The sequence below is a fragment of the Jatropha curcas genome, chromosome 3 (assembly GCF_041381405.1).
Source record: "Jatropha curcas cultivar XTBG-Jc1 chromosome 3, XTBG_Jcur_1.0, whole genome shotgun sequence".
Lineage (NCBI taxonomy): Eukaryota > Viridiplantae > Streptophyta > Magnoliopsida > Malpighiales > Euphorbiaceae > Jatropha > Jatropha curcas.
This window is the reverse complement of record NC_143153.1, coordinates 30504091-30526662: the sequence shown is the minus strand read 5'-3', so window position 1 is coordinate 30526662 and position 22572 is coordinate 30504091. Positions and strand designations below refer to the sequence as shown.

The following is a 22572-nucleotide window of genomic DNA, read 5'->3' as shown; positions in this document are numbered from 1 at the left end:
AATCTTCCACATAACTTACTAGATTGATCTCAAAACCTCTCACTCTTTGCATGAATGAGAAAGCTAACTATATCTATATCACATCTGATTGACCATTATGTATTCTTTTTTTAACATGCAAAAAAAACTTATTAGATCGAAAAAGTACATTCAGTCTAATAAAATTATTTGCTGTATCTTGCCACAATAATTGATTTCCAACAAAAGTTGGAATGATTAAGCAAACTTTTATTTTGACTTTCAAATCCCCACACTTCAGTGGGATACAATTTAAGATTTTAAAAGTTAAAAAAACTTACTTTCTTAAAAGGTTATGTATATCGAAATCCATGTAATTAAGCATATATAACTATTATTGGTAATCTCATTATTATAAATTTGTATTGTCTAAATTAAAATTTTAATTTTGCAATGCATACGAATGTTATTTCCCCCTCCACTTAATTTGCGTGATTGGTTAACTTTCTTGGATTTTTTCTATTGAAAATATATTTAGTCTAATTTGGGTCCGATATAATTTTCACTGTAGCGGATTGAAATATCTAAAATGTCCACGTGTATATATTGCGGGTAAAATCCGTTGCATAAACGTATTGAGGACATTTTAGACATTGTAATCCGGTAGATTAAAAATTATGCTAGACCCAACTTGAGCCATTTAGCTCGACTTTTTTTTTTATTACTGCATTAATAATATGATTTAATTAGTTGTTAGAATTGTATTTTACATTCATAAAATATAATATACACACATAAATTCATATAATAAACTTAAAAATAACTAAATCATAATATAATCATTTGAAACCCATATATGATGTCAAAACCGAGAGAACTCTTAAATCAAATTACCTTTCTCAAGCAATTCCATGGAGTGCTTCGTGGTTTTATCTTTTTGAAAACAATCCATAAACCTTCGTATATATACGAAGGTACAAAAAAGAAAAAAAAAATATACATACAAGGGAGGAAAAATAAAAAGAGACCACGAAGTAGTTATATTTTATTTTGAGAAAAAAACAACGATCAGCTGGCTGACAGTTGATTTGTGAATTAATTGCGGACATATCAGGTGTGTGAAGTATACCAACTGAGGAATTAAAGTGCGTTCGATCTGACTTGTAGGTTGTGGGTTGGACCCACAATATGCATTTCACTAGTTGTGCTATCAAAATAAAATTGACAGAGGAACTTGTAAAAGAGAGTTTCAAAGCTTGAAATGTAAATAGAATTTTAATTGCTTAAATTGAAATGAAAGCTTGTAATTACAGGAAATGTAAATAGACAGTGTTTAGGAAAATAAGAACAAGGCTTTAAAGATTAAATTGACTGACTCGTTGGAGAGTTTGATTGATTGTTGAATTTGTCAGAAAATTTGAGTTTTCTTTTGTTGGAGTTCCATTGCTCCATTTATAAGCTTTACAGATGGTTACCAAAAAGATCCACCGACACACATTTCCGTCATTGGCTCCCTTGGTCCCCCACTTTCTGTACTTGTCAACAACCGCTTGAGGAGTATTTGTACAACTGCAGATCACATCTTCTTTATCTCTTTTTTTTAATTAATTAATTAATTAATAGAAAATAATTAATCAACTAATAACCCAAAACAATATTAATTGGGTCCCAATAAAATCCAAGCGCAAATACAAAATATAAAACTCAAATTTAAAAACTCACAAAATGGGTTTAACAATATTTTTATGAGCCGAAATAACATTGTGAGCTACATAATAAAAATAGCTCTCTTTTTGATTCACCAAATTGATAAAAATAAAAGTGGTTGTGAAGACAAGTAGCTACACTTTATTATGTTGTTATGGTCTGTCTTAATCATATATAATAAGATGATATAATTAATGGGGTCTTATTAGTTCATAATAATCCAAAGTGGGTACTCTCTTTACTCTAGGTATCTCTTTGAACTTTTATTTTTAGCTTAATTAACTTAAAATAGCGATAGTTATGGTGAATGGTTTTGGTTGATCAGTGGTCCCTTAATTTTATAGCATCTTCGGTTGTTAAGTAGCACTTACACGCACTAATAATTATTTAATTAACGCAATCTCTCTCTTTTCGGCTGGCATTCTTGTTATACACTCTTACTTTTTGTTTGTTTGTTTGTTCCCACTAATTAATATTTTATATTTCCTTAATATAATCATCTATATCTTTTACTATATTATTAATAGGTTTAATGTGTTTTATAGGACATATAAGCACTAACAAAAATGTCCATGTAAACTTAACAAATTTGAATACTCTGCTCGATTAGCTTGAGTGAGAGTTCATCGATGACTTTGAAGATTTTAGAGCTTGACTTCAATTCTAACCTAAAATTTTTAAGTTCCAACTTAACTTGAAGAATGTTCAAGATTTGATATTCTGAATAATCCTAAAATATATGTTATATATAAGTTCCATAAAATTTGGAGAGCTTTCGTGCCAAGTCAAGCTATCATTAAGCTCGAATTTAAATTCGACTAAGGTTGAACTTTCTTAAATATTTTTGAACCAAGCTCGAACAATCTCGTAAGCCGGCTCAATTCATTTTCACTCTTATATCCATACATGATTTATAATGTAATTATTTCCTTATCGTTATCAATACGTAGTTTAAGTGTAAATGTTAGTTTTTTTTTTAAAGGACTAGGGAAGAGAATTGTGAGAACGATGAACAGTGGATGTTGTCATTTATGCGAAGAGTGAAAAGTTTGAGTTTAAATCTTCTAGATTATAATTATTTTTATTAATTTATTAAGCCAAGAGAGAGTTACTCTTATTGTGCAGCTCTCAGTGTTATTTTGATCAATTGAGACTATAATGAATTAAAAAAAAAAAAAAAAGAACATATTGTATACTCAGTGTTATTTTGATCAATTGAGACTATAATGAATTAAAAAAAAAAAAAAAGAACATATTGTATAGTGCTCCTATAATCTTATACATTATTTCAATCTCGGATCGTAAAGTGTGAAGATTTTTTATACTCCCAGCAAAGTACACTTCTCGGATACTGAAAAATTTCTTTTAACAATTAACTTAAAAAAAAACCTCTTTTAACACATACAAAATTAAATTATGATCGTACATTTTTCTTATGGCCCCTTGAATTTCGCGGGAATTCAATTATAATCGTGCATTTTTATATTTCAATAATAATCACGTTTTTCGTCAAAATGAAATAATTTTATGAGAGATCATGAAATATAAAATTACAGGGTCATAATGAATCTCTCGCAAAGTTCAGAAGGCTAAAAGTATAGTTGCGATCGCGGAAAATACAGGATGAAATGTTACTTTATGGTAAAAAATCCTATGACAAAGCAAAACGAGCAAAAAAGCTACATGCAAAATACATGTATTTTTGGTTGCATTGCATAGGATGCTATAAATTTGACTTTGCATGGGCAAGTACATATAATAATAATAATAATAACTGTTGTTGAGTGTTATTTACTTCTCACCAACTCCTCAGCTCTGAAAAGGGTTATTGTAAAGAAAATAAAAGAACAGCCCCACACATTGACATATAGAAAATGGAAAGAGCAATGAGAAGACACAATTTGCTGTTCCTTCACATCAAGGTATTTGCCACCTCCTTTTCCATCCCTTTCATGTCCAATCCTGTTTGGTTTGAAGTTAATATGGTATGCCATATGCTCTCAAGTGTGCTGTGAAGTTAAAGAGGATGCAAACCAATTAAGTTTGATACAGTTGATATTGTCATATTCTTAAAAAAACGTAAAGAGTAAGAGATTTTGAATTGATCTCTTGTCTATCATCATAATAATTTTTATTAGGTGTATATATATAAATGAGCTGAGTCGACTCGCGAACTATCTAAGTTAGGTTCGAAAAAAATTCAGCTCGAAAGCTCGTTAAGTTTTATCAAACTTATATATATATATATATATATATATATATATATATATATATATAAAATATTTATTTTAGACTTACTCAAACTTCGAGCTAAAAATTTTTTGAGTTGTACTCGAACTTCAAGTTAAATTCGAATTCAAAATTTTCAGACTCGTTGAGTTTTAAATCGAGCTCAAACTAGACTTCGAACCTAGCAGAGGTTTGAACTTGGCTCGACTCATTTACACCCCCTTGTTACCAAACCATTTACCTCCCATTGAAGTCAAAAGAAAAAAAAAAGAGTAATTTTTTTATTATTATGCAAGAATTATTAAAGGATAATAAATAACATCACACACAATATTTAATACGGTCTAATGTAATTTTTTTTATCTTAATTTTGCAACTTGTTATAATTATAACTTCACTTTTAAATAGTATGTTATAATATTCCAATTTAAAAATTTGGAAGCAATTATGGCCCATGAGGAATTGTTGTTGAAATTAATTTTTTAAGAGTACAAAGAAATTAAAATTTATTATTTTATTCTGATAATAATTAATAATAAAAAAATTTTCCTAAGTTTCTAAATTGTTTTTGAAAATAAGTTGTTTTTTTAATTAAAAAATTGACCTTTATCAATGTTCTTTCATTTTTGGGTTTTGTTTTGTGCGGGCTAGTCACCAATGCCATGGACCATGAAGGATCCAGTCCATTTTTTTCTTACCAGAGGAATCAATGGGCTATGTCAATCCAAACACAAAAGGGAAGATCCAAGCCTCATAACTTGTAGGAAAGCCACCGGTCCAACTCGCCGCCGCACTCACCACAGTATCACCGGCTGGTAGTAAATGTTCTACGACTATCTCCAAGTTCTTTTCTCCCTCTCTCGTTCTCCTGTCTGAGCCAGAGAAACCGCCATTAGAACTAGCCAATTTCAAGCTCAAAAATGGTAAAAACCAAACAACAGAAGTCTAGCAGACCTAAGAAAACCCCCCACGTAAGTCTCTCCAACAAATTACTCTTCTCCTTACTGTTTAGATTTCTCTAATTTCACGTCGCTTTGTTAATTGTAATTCTAATTATTGTTCATAATCTTAATTCCCTTTAACTAATTAATGTTGTTATGTGAAGCTATTCCATGTTCTTTTAAACTATATGAAGTAAGTATGTAGTTTTCCCGGAATTTTTTGTTAAGAGTGTAATCAAAAGCAATGTACCAATTTAAGGCTGCTTCTAATATGTTTTGATTAGGTTTTGTTTCATGATCCAAATGTGGTTTGTGTGTTATTTGTCTTTGTATTGAGACCGTTTCTAAGTTTTGTGTGGTTTAAGATAATGTAGTAGTTGAGATGCTGAAAGAAAGAATGTTTTGTGATTGAAGTAATGAGGTAGTTGAGACATTGAAAAATACTTAATAATCTGTTTCTATATGTATACATACAATCTTTAAGGACTTAGGCCTTTAGTAAAGGGATGGGAGAGAGAACCAAAGAATGCGACCTGATTTAAAAAGAAACTAATTTGTAGAAGAAGAAATCGGTAAAATCTACAACATCAAAAATCAGTTTTTAAATACCAAATTATCGTCCGAGTGCTTTATTAAACTATGTATGGTTTCGTGTTGATGTCCAATACTGAAGATTCTAAGGCAAGCATCAATAGAAATAGAAGGGAAATTATATCCCTTTTAGAATACTAAAATATTGACTACTTCATGATTCATTTATTAGTAATATTCGGTTCTAGTTTTGCCTTTTGCTTGCTGATTTTTTTTTTTTTTTTTTTTTAAATTTTAGTTCATTTGCTTCTCAATAATTGATTAAAATAACTGATTGAAAGAATATCCCTAACATGCATGTGCTTAACAAGTGTGAGGGCATGCAAGTTGCACAGCAGGCATTTAACCTTTTCTCCATTAGCCTTGAGGAAAGAAGGATAGAGAATGCTGCCTGCAGTATTTTGCATGTTGCTTGTATGGTTGATGTGTTTTGCTTATATTAAACTGGGATATCTTGACTGGATGATAGGTGCCAACAGAAGTTCTCTGTGAATGAGCTAGCCTCATTTTGTCTCGGGGAGGTGACTTGAGCCATCAAGTTTATAGCAGCCTTTATTTTAGTAAAAATGAGAATTTTGATCTAGGTTAATGATACACATTTGATATTATTGTTCTAAACATGTTTTTGCACAAATTTAACATGGTCTATGGCATATCCATTAGATGACAAAATGGGAACACTTTAAGTGGGTACTTAGGAGGACATTAAGGGCTTGCTGAGAAAGTATTGAAGTCACATGAGGGCTTGCTGAGAAACTATTGAAGTCACATGCATGAGCTATTAAGCTGCTGACTTGACCTGAGCTTGATGAATGATGAATTTGAATCTATTTACCTATATGGTTTAATATTGCTGTGCTTCAAATGACTTATCTTAAGCTACTGCTTAAATTAAATGGTTGCTTCACAGATTGCGCAACAAGTAATTTACTGAAAATTGTTTGGAATGCAGGTGAAAAAACGGGGAAAACAGACTGATATCACTCAGTTCCGTGCTCAGCTTGATGCATTGGGCCTAAAAATTATCCAAGTGACTGCGGATGGTAATTGTTTCTTCAGGTCTGTGCTTATAGATGACTTGAGCTTTGTTCATTCCTCACATTGTGTATTTTATCTATCTGATATAGTGTTAGGCAATTGCAATAAATAAAGGCAAAAGCATATTCAAACTTTTCCAATTCTTTTTTCTTACTCGTTGTTTTCCTTTTAATATGGAAATGAATTGCAACCACCTAAGAAAAGGTTAGTATCATATTTTGCAGATGTGCTTTAATGCTATTAATTTGTTTACTCTTATTAGTTTACAGGGCACTTGCAGATCAGTTGGAAGGTAGTGAGGAGGAACATGGAAAGTATCGTAGAATGGCGGTACAATATATTATGGTAAATAGTTATTGAGAAAAGAAAATATATGTAATTGAACTGAAAAAATCTTTCACTTTTTTCCCCAGTATGTCAAGTATCTTACTTTCTTGTTGCCTATTAGAGTGAAATCTCTCTTTAAGTTATAATTCAGCTGTTCACTTGTTTAAAAGCAATTGGCTGGATATTTGCTTCTCTCTCTGTGTGTGTGAATATATTACCAATCTGCAAATAAATCTGATTTAGGTCTGTAATTTAACAGAAGAACCGTGAAATGTTTGAGCCCTTTATTGAGGATGATGTCCCATTTGATGAATACTGCAAATCCATGGAAAAGGATGGTACATGGGCTGGACATATGGAATTGCAGGCGGCTTCTCTTGTTACGCGTAGTAATATATGTATTCACCAGGTAATCAGACTTATATTATGCTAGCATTTGTATACTTCTTTTCATATGGAAGATGTTCCCTTTCCTCTTTCTCTGGCCATTTCCACTAGTTAATCACCCTACAGGATAATTTTGAATGGTAATGTCAAATTGATTGGAAAGTGGAAACCTATATAATATGTTGGCTGAACAATGCCAAAGCTGCCTTTGGTTTTTAATAGGATCATGAATCCTTTTGAAGAGATTTTAGATTGATTTTGAAGTCGAGGCATAGAAACTAGCAGTTCGTCTGGCTTATAAAATATACAATACGCTACAAGCTCGGAGGGAACAAGGAAATGCTAGAGCTTACTTTGTAATTTTAATTTAAGAAATGTGAAACACAATTCCACCTGCTGGAAAACCAATATAATATGCTTTACATGCATTTGTATGTATACACCAACATGTTGCTTTTCTGGCTATATCTGTTAGTATAAAGTATGCAAATAGCGGAGTGCAACACATTGCTTGTCCAAAGTTTGATTGAAGTTTTTATATGTTTATTACATGCACTAAACATAGAATTTTCTAATGGTCATTAATTGGTACAGAACATGTCACCTCGCTGGTACATCCGGAATTTTGAGCAGCACGGAGCCTGTATGGTCCATTTGTAAGTACATGAGAATCTTTATCGTTTCTGTACTATCCTTTTTGGATCACATGTATTCTGATTCTGGAGAAGAATCGAGTAGTTCTTTCATTTTTTTTTTCTAGCTAGAACAGTGAAACACTGAAATAGTTGCATGATATCTGCATTTTGAAATGAAGAATTCATATGATTGCCTTGATGTATCGAATGGAAGATTAAGTAATTCAATGGCAATTGCAAACAGTTAGGATAATTCCTTGTTTTGTTTTATCACGTTTAGGGATGACATTTATAAGCACAAAGATCTTTCAGTTTGTAACAAGCGTGCCAGATTCTGCTGTTTGATTTGCTAATGTTTTCTCAGATCTTATCATGATGAGGAACATTACAACAGTGTGCGGTCAAAGGAAGACCCTTGTGATGGGCCAGCTAGGCCGATTATAATCAAGGTTTTCTATAGATTTTCCTTTTCCAATTATGTCTTCTTTTATCCAATTGTTGTTTGTTTACTTTTGAGTTTCAACATGTAATTGGTGGCAATAGCCTGATAACTTCCAGTTTGTGAAAGGCTGATGCTGAACTTTCAGCAACTTCTCATAAAGCAAAAGCCGCAGCCAGCAAGTCTAAAGTGGGGCCTGCTAAGGATACTATTAATACAGGATCCGTCAAATTGGTAATGGCAGGAAGTGGTTGTGAAAATGTTGAAAAAGTCGAACAGGTGAGAAATAGTTTGCAAAATTTCTCTTCTTGTGCTTTCCTCCATCCCTCAGAATTATGGTTTTTATCAACAATGCCTGAAAATTGTAGTTTGCCAGTATATGGGATATGCTCCAATCTTTAAGACACTTGGATTATTTTCTGCCTTATGTGGATCTCATACTAGGTTTTACTACAAGTAGATGGTGATGTTGATGCTGCCATAGAGTTTCTAGGAGCAGAACGAGATGCAGGTTACTACTTAGCTGAAAATGATTCCCTTCCATGTCATGTAGACACTTCTTATGGTAATGTCTGGTCAGTAATTTTAACACAAGTTAAATAATTTTACGTTGTTTCCATTATTTCTTGGCATTTCATCAGCCCATTTAACATCAAACATCAGTCAGAAACCTTTTTGGACGATAAAGCTCTTAGATTTTTCAAGTGTTGTTTTGTTTATTGATAGAGGCTGATTGTGAAAGCATTTCCTGAAGTGTTTAATAGGTATACAAATTGGTGAAAGACCAGGCTTTGAATACCTTAACATCAATTGAAAAAGACACTAGGAATTTCGTGATGAGTTGCTCACAAAATAATTCTTGTTTGAGTAATTGATTCTGGCAAGGATTTGGAAGGGTCAATTTGCCGATTTATGTTCTACTTGACAGCATATTCTCCCACCCTCACCCTCTCTGTCCTTCACCTCCTCTTTCCCTCCCCCTTCTTGTTTTGGCTGAATTGATGTTCTAGAAAGTTCAGGCAGTTGTTAAATGAGACAATTTCGATGCTTCATTAATGGTTTGACACTTTTTCCTTGGGATTTTTCCTATTCACTGAGTGGCATTTTCTTAATTGGTATATAGTGTGTGCTTGTACATGCCTGTGTGAAATGGTATTCAAACCAAGAATGTGGATGAAAATTTTTGTTCTATGGTATCTTTCGCATGTGTGGATGTTAAGAACACTCCAGCTCAACACTTCTTGCTTCAAGATAGATGAGACACTTACAATTTCATGAAATAGTTGCATTTCATGTTTAGTTGGCATTTGTCAGGATTGCGTTTTGATCTTGCTTTCCATGAAAAATACCTGAGGTGATTGCTTGATACATTTCCTTACTGATTGTCACAATTCCTAAGAATGTCGAGGTGATGGTGAAGATAGAAACTGTGAGCAACAAACGGAAGAGCCTCTCAAGGAGACCCAGAAACATGAACCATCTAAGAATAGATTCAAACAAGCCCGTAACAGTACCAGTTCCCAGGCAGATGACAAGGTTTTTCTTTTATTGATCAAAAACCTTTCTTGCACAATCTCTTATCTCCTTAAGACAGAATTGGTTTCAATTTCATCTTTTTCATTTACTTCATTCTTAATTTTTATTTTGTGTAATTGCAGAAGATACCTAGAAATAAGAGCTGTCCATGTGGATCTAAAAAGAAATATAAGTCTTGTTGTGGAGCTGTCAATCGGGCACCTTCTGCAAAGTCTACGGTGTATGCTTCTCAAATTCCTGATCCTCTCTCCACGATTCTGTTTAAGCTAGTCTTTTAGTTTTGAAGTTGCCATTTTGTTTGTTATTGGGGTATTACTTGCTTTAATCAGTGTGGAAACATTTTTTAGAAATAGAAAATAGATAAGAAAGGTCGTTAAAGAAGTTCTGTTAATCATAATGTTACTCAGACTCAGAAATAGTATTCTTCCAGAGGTTATTTCTAAGATCCATTTGTATTTTGCTATTACCATTTTTTTTTTCCTACAATTGGTTTTCCATTGAGTTATTAGAAAAGTTTACTTGGTCCCCAGTTCTCTTAAAAGAACCAAAGAAGAAAAATCTCTTTGTTATCTGATGTATGCGATTTTGCTGTGTCAGTGAACAATCTCTGGACTCAAGAAAAGGTAGAAAAGAAAGGAAGCAAGGCAAGAAAGGAGGACGTCCTGAATCAGAGTCGCTCTGTGAACCAGAGGATGGGCTGCCTGACGTTGGTGCACTTTGTATATGAACTTGACTTTGATGTGAGTGGCAGCATTGGTTTGTACATTTTTTATGACTTCATAATTCATTGAATTAGATGTTTACGTCTTTGTCTTCACTTGCAGGAGATTTTTTTTTTTTTTTAATCACAAGTTAGTATGCCTGTCATATTTTCTGCTATAATCCGCAATTCCGCATGTCACCCTTTGTCTTTCACTGACACCAAGTCTTTGATTTGGATGGAGGGAGCTTATTTGGAAGTGCCGAGTTCTGTAGTTTCATGGTTTTATTTATATTTGCATGAACTTTTTTTTTTTGGTCATCACACTTTGACATGAGTAAAAGAATGAAATTAGTAGGAAATCTATAAAAATCTAATGTAAAAAGTTTCTACCAATTTACAGTATTGGCATTTTTCCAATTGACCTCTTTTTTTCATTCATATAAGAGCACAAATGTTGCCTTACTCTGCACAATGTGACAATGTTTACCGTGAGAATAAGAGAATTCAACTCTTATTTTTGTGCTTATTATTGATCAATTTACTTCTTCACCCTGTAGGTTACATGATGGCTTGCTGAACTTCTCCTAGCAACTGACTAATGAGGACTTCATCTCTCTTGAAGCTCAATTACTATTGCTTGGGATTCACATCCCACCACGATTTATCTCAAGATTTAAAGCTAGTGGCCAGACCCCCACCCAACCATGAGAAGCTACATAGAAATGGTGCTTGTTTTCTCTATATATGTATTTCTTTCTCGGGAAAATGGGTGTAAATTGGCACCAAGGAAAAGAGAGACCAATTTTTGTTTTCGGAGCATCTTCAACACATTGATAAATTCGATACTACCAATAGCTCCTGTACTTGAAGATAACTTTCAGCAAAATGCTGATGCTTTGTGAGTATGCCATCCAAATTACTTTCGGCTACACAACCATACTTTTGTCTTAGAAAGATGAGCATATTTCCGTTTATCACAACTTAGCAATTTCTTGGTTGTAAAATATGCTATGAAGGTGATTTTGTTAAACTGTCATTTCGTCCTTTTTGTGAAAAACTTAATCTATCATTTCCTTGAATTTTTAGGTTAAACCCAATTTGTCTCTAAATCTGGTGAAATGATGTACTTTTTCCTCAACTTCCTTTCGGCTTTGTTGGAGCCCTAACTTTCTTTGTAGTTAGGGCCGACAAAAGCCCAAAGACAGAAGCAAATTAAGGCATGCAAAGGAAGGAAGAACCCATGGATAAACAGTTACAAAAAAAAAAAAATTCCCAAAATTCTAGTTAAAGCAAAAAGGGACAGTTAAACTGTAACTTGAAAACCCATTTCCTGGGTCGTCAAAAGGTACAAAAATAGAGGAACAAGCATGATAAAGAATAAGAGAGGATATCATAATCCAAATAACCAATAAAGCATGAAGATTGACAAAATATTGTATAAAAAAAACCCAAACCCTAAGCTTAGCTTAACCTAATTGGAAAAAATATAATCCAAAATCAGAAATTGGATGGAGAGAAATTGCGTCAAAAACCAAACTTCTTTCAAATAGGAAAAACAAGTCAATCACAGTACTCAAATTAGTATAAACCCTTAAATACGTTGGTCCTCGATTCATTTGCTTAATATAGCAAAGTTGGTGGTGGTTTCCACTGTTTTGATAGGTCCTTGCCACTAAAGATTATTGCATGATGAGACACTCACCTTTTCTTTAGTTTTTCTAAAAAAAATAAAGAAATATATCTATCTTTTTTTTTTTTCAAGTAGGAAAAAAAAAAATTCAGGACAAAGTCATCTTTCCCAAAAGAGGAAACTACGTAACCCTCTATTACTTGTTACAAATAGAAGTTTTCTTTTTCCCACATAGGACTAAGCAATTTTGACAACCACTATGATAAATGGTCATTTGTTGTTGAGTGATGTAACAACCTTCCTCTTCCTCCAATTATTTCTTGGTGCTATCTAGAATTTTGGTAAGGTCACTAATTATACAATTCTCTTTTCAAGTAATAAATTAGCATTAACAAAATTCAACATTTGAGTAATGAAGGAAACACCTCTAATACTATATATATAATTATCTTTCATTAGTAGAGGAAGATGGAAAAGATTACCAATTAATATTAATTATCCAATTAATGTTAATTGCTTAAGGTATAAAAGAGTTTATCAATTAATATTTCTTTCATGCTAAATAATACAAGATTAAACTCGAAAGAAATACAAAAACTATATAGAAAGCTTATGCACATTATGAATACGAAATTTCAATTACTTTTAATTATGGATGCTAATCTTTATATAATATGATGGAAAATAGTGCCACCAAATTGGAAAAAGAATTAATTTTTTACAAGATAATATATATATATATATATACAAGATAATATATATATATATATATATATATATATATATATATATATATATATGGAATAAAAAAAACAAATAGAAATTTAATATAGCTAGAAGGTGAAAATTAGGCAAAGTTACAAAACCATAGCCCTTCCAAATTAATAATTACTAATTAATTACTTGAGATCCACAAAACTTTATTAATAATAATATTCCTCATAAACCTAATTTAGACTAAGCTCGCAAAAAGGGCAAATTGCAATGTAAAAGAAAGTGTACTTGTAATGAAACAAAAACAAGTAGGAGCATATAATACAATAACAAACCCTAAACCCAAATACCCAAAGCACAATGCACAAGAAGACCCACTAGCTTTCCACAATTATTTTATGCCACCTAAAAGGGAACGAATGGCTGGAGATGATTGGTTTGTCGTGCCCACTTTTGAAATCTATTTTATTTTATCGTTGCAATCTTTCCAAACTTGGAAAGTCTTCTTTACAACCAGCTTTAAATTTAAATATCTAAAATATCATTTCTACAAAAAGATAGATACCCATCTATTTATATTATTATTTATCTTCTATATTCTTCCATGTAAATTTTGAAAAGATAAATAAGGACGACCAAAAAATCAAAATAAAAGTTATTATTATATTTTGTAATTGCGAAAAATCGAATTTTACATATTAAATATTAAGTTTTGTTTTCCAAATAATTTATATGCATATTTTCATATTTAGAATAGAGTAATATCCAAATAATAATGAGTGGTTGATTAGTTAATCTCATGTATTTTCTTTGTTTGATCTTTTTGGGCATTTTTACCATGTCTTTTTACATGGATTTGATCCATGTAATATGGCCATTTATGTATTGTTGCATCTAAGTTTATAAAGAGTTCTATTTAAGGTAAAATTTTTTATATAAAGTAAACTTTGATAAAACTTATTGTCGGTTTGAAAATCATTACAAACATTTATTTATCCCTTCGAAAAACACTAGCACATATTTATTAAAATAATAATGTTAAATAGATTATTATTATTATTATTATTATTATGATAAAAGATAAAGTAATTTCTTTTTTTATTTATTTGGGCGCCATGGATTTTATGAAGGGGACCACAAACCCACTTTCCATTTCTAGGTGCTGCATTCAAAAGAGCTTCCTCATACTTGCATGTGGTCCTCCTTCCCATCTCATTTTCTTTGCAATTTATCTATCTTGCACCAATCTACATGTCACTTTTTTTTTCTTTTCTTTTTAATTGTGAAATTCACCAATCTATTTATAGATAGAGTAAAATGAAAAAAAAAAATCACCTATGGATTGCGGCTCAATTGGTAGTGTAGGCTGAACGTGTGGAAAGAGCTATCAGGTTTAATCATATTAAATGCACTTACAAAAAAAGGCGAATGGCGTTAATTGTGACTAAACCCTGAGCTGAATTAGGTGATTACTCGATAAATATTAATTATAACTATCCGTTCTCTTTTAAATCAAAAAAAAAAAAAAAGTTCTTTATAGATTCTCTTCCCTTTAACCATTTGTTTAGGTTCTAAGGAAGAAGGATCGCTAAATCTTATATTTTGAAAAAAAAAACTTATATCGAATGAACGAATGGTGGGATAACATTATCAATAAATGGGTTAGACAGAGGATTTTTGTTTTCAAAAATAATGTTTTGAGAGCGTTGGGCATGAAATAACCATGGCAAAGATTTTGTTGTCTGCATTGTCCTTGAATGGACCAAACAAAAGGGACCTTTGGGCACAAAATCATTTGTTTTGTTATAATGTTTGTTGAATGAAATTATTTCTATGTACTGAAACAAATGTTAGTGCAGGTTCATAGATTTATTGAATTGTCTCATAATGACATTATCATCATCCCGTTTTGTGTTAGATTGTACACTAATATAACGTCACGTGACTAAAACTAAAGCACATACTGTGTTATATAAATCCGGAACTCCCGATAAGTTTCATATCAAAAGCTTAAATTCGAGTTTTTTGGTTGAGTAAAAGAAAAATATTAAATTAAGAAATAAAGCTGTAGAGTTAAACGTATGAGAATGGAGCGTGGGATGCACGAAGATAGCAAAGCAAGCAGTGCAGAAGGTTGATGGTGAAGAGTGATGAGTGTGGAAGCAACAGCCCTTTAGATTTAATTAATTGCAGCCGTGCAAAAGAAGGTTGTCACAGAAGTAATAAAGAAAAAGAAAATGTGTAAACCATTTATAAAAAAATCCAAAAGAATGCCATAAAAGGAAAGTTCATGAGAGAGAAGCCACAACAAGAAGCCTCATCTGTGTTTCACACTCTCATCTATTTTTAATCTCACTCAATGCTGAAAGCGATCTAACACTTCAACACATTAATAATATTTTTACTTTTCTCTATATATAAATAATTAAAGACGGTAATTTGTTCAAAATAATTAATTGTATTTTCAAAATAATTATAATAATAAAAAACAAAGCTTTTGTAGTTATCCAGACAAACTCGCAAGGGCTACAGTCAAGTCCCAGTCGCAGTGGCAGTCACACTCAATTACGGTCTATCAGTATTGGAATCAAAAGCACAGCTTTAACAAGAGAAATAAAAATAAAAATATTAATAATTTAGAATTTTGTTGAGTTGACATTCTTTATTTAAAAAAAAAAAAAAGACAGCTAAACATTTCACATTTATTCCATTTTAGGAAACTGAATGTAATTTTCCCAATTCTTTATAATTAATTACCAACAGTTAAATAGCTTCTTTAATGGTAAATAAAATAGTAGTAAATAAATATGAGAGAGAGAGAGAGATGATGGTGATGATGATGAATGTGTCTGGTTGAGAGGATATGGCAGTGTTTCGTAGATCCGATGCAAAATAAAGGATCTAAGAAGACTCTCTTTAAACTGCTACAGGACACTCTCGCTTTAATTTGTTCCCCTCATTTCTGGATTTCTTTCCTCTTACGGTAATGGAACTCTTTGCCTTTGATTCTTTTTTATTTCATTTTTTTATATTTCGAAATTTTTAAAAAAAGCACAAATTTATTGGAAATATAATAATATGATAGTATCAATTAAGCATTATTATGCTTATATAAAAATGGAATTATTAATTAAATTATAATAAAAATAAAGGAAGGATTTTGACTTGCGTGTTGAGCTCTTGAACCTTCATTTTTTAGCAAATAAAATAAAATTAATAAAGTATAAATGGAATTCACGTGGTAACGACATAGTAGACGTGTCGACTAACTATAAAATATTAGAAAGTATTTAATTGCTCATTAAAAAATAATAAGCAGTGTCCTAATTACTCGTTAAAAAATATGTGATGTGACGACCTACATGACGTAAAATTCACTTGTATTATTTAATATGAATAATAATAATATTTATTTATGCACTGAGCTACTCCATTATTATATTTATTAATAATTAATTAATTAACAATAATCCAAAACATTAGACTAATAAAAGACTGATTAGATTGTGAATGTGATATTTTCGTGTACCCCATGTTGAAGCCTCGACACCATTTCCTCGTACATTTACTTCTGGCATGTTTAAACTATGTTGAAACCCAAATCACAAAATATATATATATTTATTCATTAAGGGGTAAAATTAAAAAAAAAAGGCCATAAGGAAGCAAATAAGGGTAATAAGGTTTTCTTTTTTTTTTTTTTTTTTTTAAATATCTTCCTCAGACTATAAAGCAGATTTTAAACTTTCAATCAAACGTGTTTTCTAAAAATTGAATTTATATTCTCGTTCTTATACAAATTGAAATCAACTATCGAATTTATATTATTATTATTATCAATACGTTGAATGAGATTTCTTACCACTTTATCAACGTCTTACAGGAGATTGGATGAGGGTTTATAAAGTCATTTTTCCTCGTAAAAACTAACTAGGTTAAACCCTTTGCCTTTGTCTTACCCATATGCAAAAATATATATTATATTATTATATGTATGGGTGTGTCCTTTGCTTTGGGTTAATATGACAAGTCGTTCTCATAATAATAGCCATGTCTGACTGCTTTAGGCCAAGAGAACTGATTCAAAGGACACCATAGATAGTGACTATTCATCACCATCCGGGGTGATATTGCCAAGACCCAATTCCCATTTTTCATTTTTATTTCTTTCTCCAAAAAATATAATTTTAAAGTTTACCCTTCTCTCTGTCTTCACTGCAGCTTTCTTTGTATTCTTCTTCTTCTTCTTCATTTCTGTTTTACATTTAAAAAATAAAAAGAAAAGAAAAAAAGAAAAAGGTGTTGTTCATATGTCACGCCTGTTATTACTCGATTAGGGAACTAAGGAATCACCCCCATAGAGTTAGTCCACAACCTCTCATCTCACTGAAGAAACACCTAAAAGCAAACGCCAAAAAATCCCATCACTCTGACTCTATCTTTAGGACAACATTTTAGTATTTCTCAACCAAATATGGACTTACCTTACCCCCTCCATCATAATATTATATTATATATATGCATCTGATGACTCCATACAATACTATATATGTTAACCTTAGAAACACAAAATATGAGAAATTTTGAACTTAACATCAAATATCAAACATCAATAATACAAAGATAGAAAGCAAGTTTAGTCAGAAACTCGAAATGAATAAACTTAGTTAGAAGACTTTTTGTCCATTGGTTAGTTACAGTGGTTGCCAACATTTCCCAGAAACTTGAAAATTGGAATTTCTTTCACTCTATATATATCTTTCTTTTATTATTTTTTTTCTTTTTTCCCTATTGGTAATAATCTTGGGTTGATCTGGGATGGTTGGGAAAATGTCATTGTTCTTTACATATGCATAGGAGAACAATTAGGAGGAGGAAGATATTGGTTTGTGAGATGGAAATGATGGCTACTTCATTATATGGGTCAAGAGGGTCTCAATAAAGAGTGGAACCCATTCTTCTGCAGCCAGTTTTGTGGAGTCCTAATTTGTTGCGGGAATCCTGATGATGCTGCAGCACTAGCAACCAACTGATGATGCTGCGAATAACTACTAGCTGGGGAGCCCGATTGCCATTGTCGTGGTAACTGTTGCTGTTGCTGATGCTGTTGATTATCACTTGAACATAGTGATAGACCACTCTCAATTCGGCCTCCATTGCTGCTGCTTGGAAACTGAATCTACGAAAATAATGCACCAACCCCGCCAATTTAATAATTTTAACAAAATATATGTATAGTTCTTGTTTATATTGTTGCCTATATATATACCCACTTGATAACTGGGTGAAAAACCATGAAGCATCTGGAATCTTTGCGGTTCATTCGCTGGAGATTGGATATGGGTTTGGCTAAGAAGCTGCATTGTTTCTGTTTCGCAATATCCTTCTCTTCTACGGTCATCATTCTCACCATTTCTCTGCAAGTTAAGCTGGTAATTATGCATCAAGAGAGAACCTATACGATTAGCAAAAAGAAAAATTTTGATAAAGCTATTAATTATTTGACTGATTCAAAGAGTGTACGTACCTTAGGCGGCCTAATTCCTCGATTTCGCCAATCCATTGATGGAGAATGTTGATCCATTCCAGCGGAATTGCCTAAACTCAGATCAAGATTGTGATCTGCAGCAACATTTCCTGATGATTCTAAACAGCAAAAGAATTAATTAATGAATATAAGCCCATAGGTAGTAGTATATAAATTAATCATTTTCCATGCTTACCAGAAGAGTTTAGTTCATTTTCATAAATGCTTGGATCGAAATTAGTCACTGCCTCTTTCCCATTGCACTTAATTGCAGCTTTGTCATAAGCTCTATATAGGAAGTACCAAGAAAAAAAAAAATTTATCAATTAACACTCAACCAATTACAACATAGCAATTAGTTAATTTCTCATTGGTTTGTTCGTAAAAGATGATACCTTGCAGCTTCAATCTCAGTATCAAACAAGCCTAAATACACATACCTGTTCAGAAAAAAATACATGTACAAGAAAAAAGAATCGATTAACAGAGACAAAGATGAACGTATTAATTAAAGAAAAGAATGGATAAAACGATTACTTTTTGCCTAAAAATTGGCCCATTCGAGCTTCCCATCTTCCACACTTGTGTAAGGTAACACCTCTATATTTAGAACTTCCTCTTGGAAAACCAGTGCTTTGTCGGCGAAGTACATGCACAAACTCTTCTTTAGTAAGGTTGCTCATCTGTTAAAATACAAGAATCTACCCATTGTAAATTTTCTTTCTTTATTTGATAATTATTATATTTCTTCTTCTTCTTCTTCTTCTTTTCAATAGCATCATAAATAAAGAAAGAAAAAGCATATCAAAGAAACAACTGTTGAAGATAAGGAAGCACTGTTGAAGAAAAGATAATTCATATACATTCTCTCTCTCTCTCTCTCTCTCTCTCTCTCTCTTTCCCGGCCCTCTTTACCTGTTTTAAGTCTTCTTCATAATCTTCAATGCTAAAATTTATATCTGCCTCCACTCCTCTAAACTTTATAGCTGCCCTATCATATGCACTACAATAATAAAAAATAGAATTTTTCAATCTAAATAGAAGTTCTATAATACAACTAAAAGAAAAACAAAATGAATAAATAAATGTTACAGGAAAAGAAGGGACCAAGAGGTTACCGAGCAGCTGCATGTGCAGTGTCAAATCCACCTATAATGGAATATCCAAGAAAAGAAGAAAACCAATCACACCCATATCAGAAATGTTTGAACAATTCATGACATAGAAAACTAATTTTTTCTTTCCAGAAATAATAATAAACATATAGTAGTTATAATGTTAAAAGACCAGTCTCGTACCTAGATACACTTGCTTCCCACAATCCCTGCATCAAGCCACAAACAATAAATTCTTTCAATAGACCAACAAAATTTTTAAGAACAATATTGATACAAATATATATATGGAATAACAAACACTGACCATATATGAGACTCCCATCGGCCGGTTCTCCGGTAATAAGTGACACCGCGATACTGAGAGCTTCTTGACCGGGGACCTCGACGGGATTTTTTCAAAGGTTGCGACATCTCAACAGATTTTGGAGAAGCAAGTGATGATTCCGATTGACAAAACTTAACTCCAACCCAGTGAGCGCGGGGAAACCCAGCTCCACCGCTGCCAGCAGACGTTGCCCCCATTTCTTGATCCTCAACCGGAAAAAATTGGCGGGTCACAGGCGCGTCAGTGTCCATGTAGTCTTCACGAGGAACAGAAAACCCAAATATTTTACTAGTCCGCTTCTTGATTCTTCCTCTCTCAGCACTAGCATGATCTTCTTCTTCGGATCCATCCTCAATAACAACAGCAGAAGAGCTAGAATTAGAAACAGATCCGACCCGTTTACCCTTATTATCATCTTCGCCATCTAAAGAGGTTTTCTGCGAAGAACAACCCTCGGATTCATCATCTCTTCTCTGATCAGGCGAGTCATTTAAGTCCCACATTGTTTTTCTTTTAATTTTTGCCTTGAAGGAAGAATGAACAAAGAAGAAGAAGAAAAACCCAAGCTTGAAAAAGAGTAAAAGAGTGTTAATAACATGAAAGAGTAGAATTAATAAGGGTGGTGGCCATGGCAGCTAAAGAAATTTTCTTCCTTTAGTTGTTGTAGTGAATAAATAATAAAAATATATAACGATGGACATATAAAGAGACACAAGGAGATTTTTAGACTTTGAGTATTCAAAGGAGAGAAAGAAAAACCTACGACTCTGTGAGACAGAGAGAGAGAGAGTTGCAAAAAGGTAGTAGGGGAGATGTTTCAAGATCTTGTATCCCTAACTGCCCAATACAGCATAGACGAGGCCAGTTTCAGCTAGCTTAGCCGAAAGCATCCTAACCCACCTTAATACCTCTCTTTCTCTCTCTTGTCTTCTATTTCTCTTTCTAACAACTTGCCTCTCATTTTTCTTTTCTTATCTTTTTTCTTTAGTATTGTTTTTGGCTTTCTATGGCTTCTGATTCATATAGATGACTGAAAAATGAAATACATTTTCAGATCAACTTTATCCGTGGCATAAAAATATTTGAAACGGGGCTGCGTAAATTTAAAACTTGACTTTTTTTATTGGTTAGAATTAATTGGAAATTGAAGATTGATGTTTTTAATTAAAAGAAGAAATGGATATGAATACAAGTGTTTAATCTAAATTAATTTTGACTTAAAAAGAACTTATAGTAAAAAAAAGGAAACAACTTTACAATTATCTTGGGTGTACAAGTATGACTCTGAACTGTGTATTTATTTATGTAGATGGGTTATTGGCACTTGGGTTGGGAGGTTTCAAAGCAGAACAAAAGAGAGAAAGAACCGTCTCTTTCTTACTCAACTTTCCCACGTTAACCAAATCGAAAAGCATCCTCTTTGCTTTCTCTCTCTACATTACCCACTAATGGAAATAGACAGCACAAAAACTCAAAGGATGCCTAATTACTCAATTACCTTTATTAGCTATTAATTATCGTTGTTCACACACTCACGTCACAAGTCACAAAACTCACAAAGTCACACTTCCATTTCTCCCCATTTCTTTCTTCTTTTTTGTTTCACCTGGTTTTTACCATAATCTACATCACAACCTGTAGTAGTAAATAAGCACCAAACCGTTAGGGTAAAATGGGAATTTTGATAAAAGAGGCAGGGGCATTCCTGTAATTTAAAAAAAAAAGAAGCTCTGATAGATAGATAGAGAGGAAGAGAGTGTTATTGGCATCAGAAAAGGAAATGGGAATAATGTTAGGAAAAGGAAAATCTTTCCAGAAAAGTCCAATCCAAGAGTACGGGAAGAGGGCCACATTTGCCTCTTTCGTTCTCCTAGCGACCAATGCCCTTCCTCTGCTGTACCTCGTATTTATGACCCTTTTTTCTGCTCCCCACCACTCTCATTCTTTAGCGCGTGCCCCACACGTACCCCTTTCTTTAATTATTTTTTAAGGATCCATTCTAGACTATTTGTTCCAAGTTACAAAGAAAGTCTCGTGTTTATAACCTTAATGCATAAATTAATCTCTAAAATTTATGAGATTAATGTTAGGGCGGCTTCATAGCACCTTTAATTTTGCGGTGAATCAATTATGATCTTACACTTTTATATTTTTATAATAATTACGTTTATCTTCTAAATAAAATAATTTTATAAGAATTCAATCATAATTCTGTATTTTTACATTTTATTTAACAAAATACATAATTATTATTGAAATATAAAATTATAATAAATTCTTCGTAAATTTGAGAGTGTAAAGAGACAAATCGCGTAAATTACACATGTAATTTTATGCATTTGTCCCATAATTTATATGAATTTTACTTTCACATTGGAACAAATATGGTATAGATGCCTATTTTTAACATAGGTCGGTAAAAAGTCTTGATTTCTATGCTTTTGACCCAAACTTTATAGGCATAGGTTGTTATCATTAATGCAAGGGTTCCAACTTGTCATTTAATTTACTGCTATTTGAGCTCCATCAACAAATCTAGGATGATTGAACAAGAATGGTTAACTTTACTTTTATGTTAGATTTGGGTCCATAGTTTGGCACCCTTGTATTTATTTTTTTTATATTTAATAAAATATATTATTTCCGTCTCATTTTATTTATTTATTATTTTTTCTTATGTTCCAAAATATTTATAGAATTTTTAAATTTATATATTTAAATAATTATTTTTTAATAATAATTTTTATAATTGTCCATTAAATAAAGG

The 22572-nt window shown here is 32.1% G+C and overlaps 2 protein-coding genes across 8 annotated transcripts; one reads left to right on the top strand and one right to left on the bottom strand.

Moving 5' to 3' along the window:
- The first annotated feature begins 4563 nt into the window (after positions 1 to 4563).
- Positions 4564 to 11570, top strand: LOC105639740 (SEC-C motif-containing protein / OTU-like cysteine protease family protein). 4 transcript variants are annotated; one of them, XM_012223880.4, is made up of 12 exons: positions 4564 to 4865; positions 6379 to 6485; positions 6734 to 6809; positions 7051 to 7200; positions 7773 to 7834; positions 8178 to 8262; positions 8382 to 8531; positions 8697 to 8763; positions 9652 to 9788; positions 9911 to 10008; positions 10386 to 10528; positions 11049 to 11570. In XM_012223880.4, the coding sequence occupies exons 1-11, from the start codon at positions 4815 to 4817 to the stop codon at positions 10513 to 10515; spliced, it is 1113 nt and encodes a 370-aa protein (XP_012079270.1). In that variant the 5' UTR covers positions 4564 to 4814; the 3' UTR covers positions 10516 to 10528; positions 11049 to 11570. The 4 variants fall into 4 exon arrangements, with proteins under 4 accessions (XP_012079270.1, XP_012079269.1, XP_020537301.1 ...); XM_012223879.4 differs by having other exon boundaries at positions 8697 to 8817; XM_012223881.4 differs by having other exon boundaries at positions 4567 to 4865; positions 6727 to 6809; positions 8697 to 8817.
- Positions 11571 to 17470: 5900 nt separating this feature from the next.
- On the bottom strand, positions 17471 to 20834 carry LOC105639741 (floral homeotic protein APETALA 2). 4 transcript variants are annotated; one of them, XM_012223883.4, is made up of 10 exons: positions 19785 to 20834; positions 19661 to 19686; positions 19481 to 19511; positions 19278 to 19365; positions 18900 to 19045; positions 18758 to 18802; positions 18559 to 18650; positions 18363 to 18472; positions 18109 to 18264; positions 17471 to 18014 (listed from the first exon to the last, which is right to left on the bottom strand). In XM_012223883.4, the coding sequence occupies exons 1-10, from the start codon at positions 20306 to 20308 to the stop codon at positions 17760 to 17762; spliced, it is 1473 nt and encodes a 490-aa protein (XP_012079273.1). In that variant the 5' UTR covers positions 20309 to 20834; the 3' UTR covers positions 17471 to 17759. The 4 variants fall into 4 exon arrangements, with proteins under 4 accessions (XP_012079273.1, XP_037495542.1, XP_012079272.1 ...); XM_037639614.2 differs by having other exon boundaries at positions 18109 to 18252; positions 19785 to 20833; XM_012223882.4 differs by having other exon boundaries at positions 18363 to 18481; positions 19785 to 20828.
- Positions 20835 to 22572: the final 1738 nt, after the last annotated feature.

What these genes read in the sequence shown, in the direction of transcription:
- LOC105639741 (XM_012223882.4), bottom strand. Translation starts at nt 20,308, where the DNA reads ATGTGGGACTTAAATGACTCGCCTGATCAGAGAAGAGATGATGAATCC. An exon ending in TGGGAAGCAAGTGTATCTAG is followed by an intron (nt 19,512 to 19,660) that starts GTACGAGACTGG and finishes ATTCCATTATAG; the next exon opens with GTGGATTTGACACTGCACAT. An exon ending in ATGAAGAAGACTTAAAACAG is followed by an intron (nt 19,046 to 19,277) that starts GTAAAGAGGGCC and finishes GTATTTTAACAG; the next exon opens with ATGAGCAACCTTACTAAAGA.
- LOC105639740 (XM_012223879.4), top strand. Translation starts at nt 4,815, where the DNA reads ATGGTAAAAACCAAACAACAGAAGTCTAGCAGACCTAAGAAAACCCCC. An exon ending in CTAGGCCGATTATAATCAAG is followed by an intron (nt 8,263 to 8,381) that starts GTTTTCTATAGA and finishes AGTTTGTGAAAG; the next exon opens with GCTGATGCTGAACTTTCAGC. An exon ending in CCTTCTGCAAAGTCTACGGT is followed by an intron (nt 10,009 to 10,385) that starts GTATGCTTCTCA and finishes TTGCTGTGTCAG; the next exon opens with TGAACAATCTCTGGACTCAA.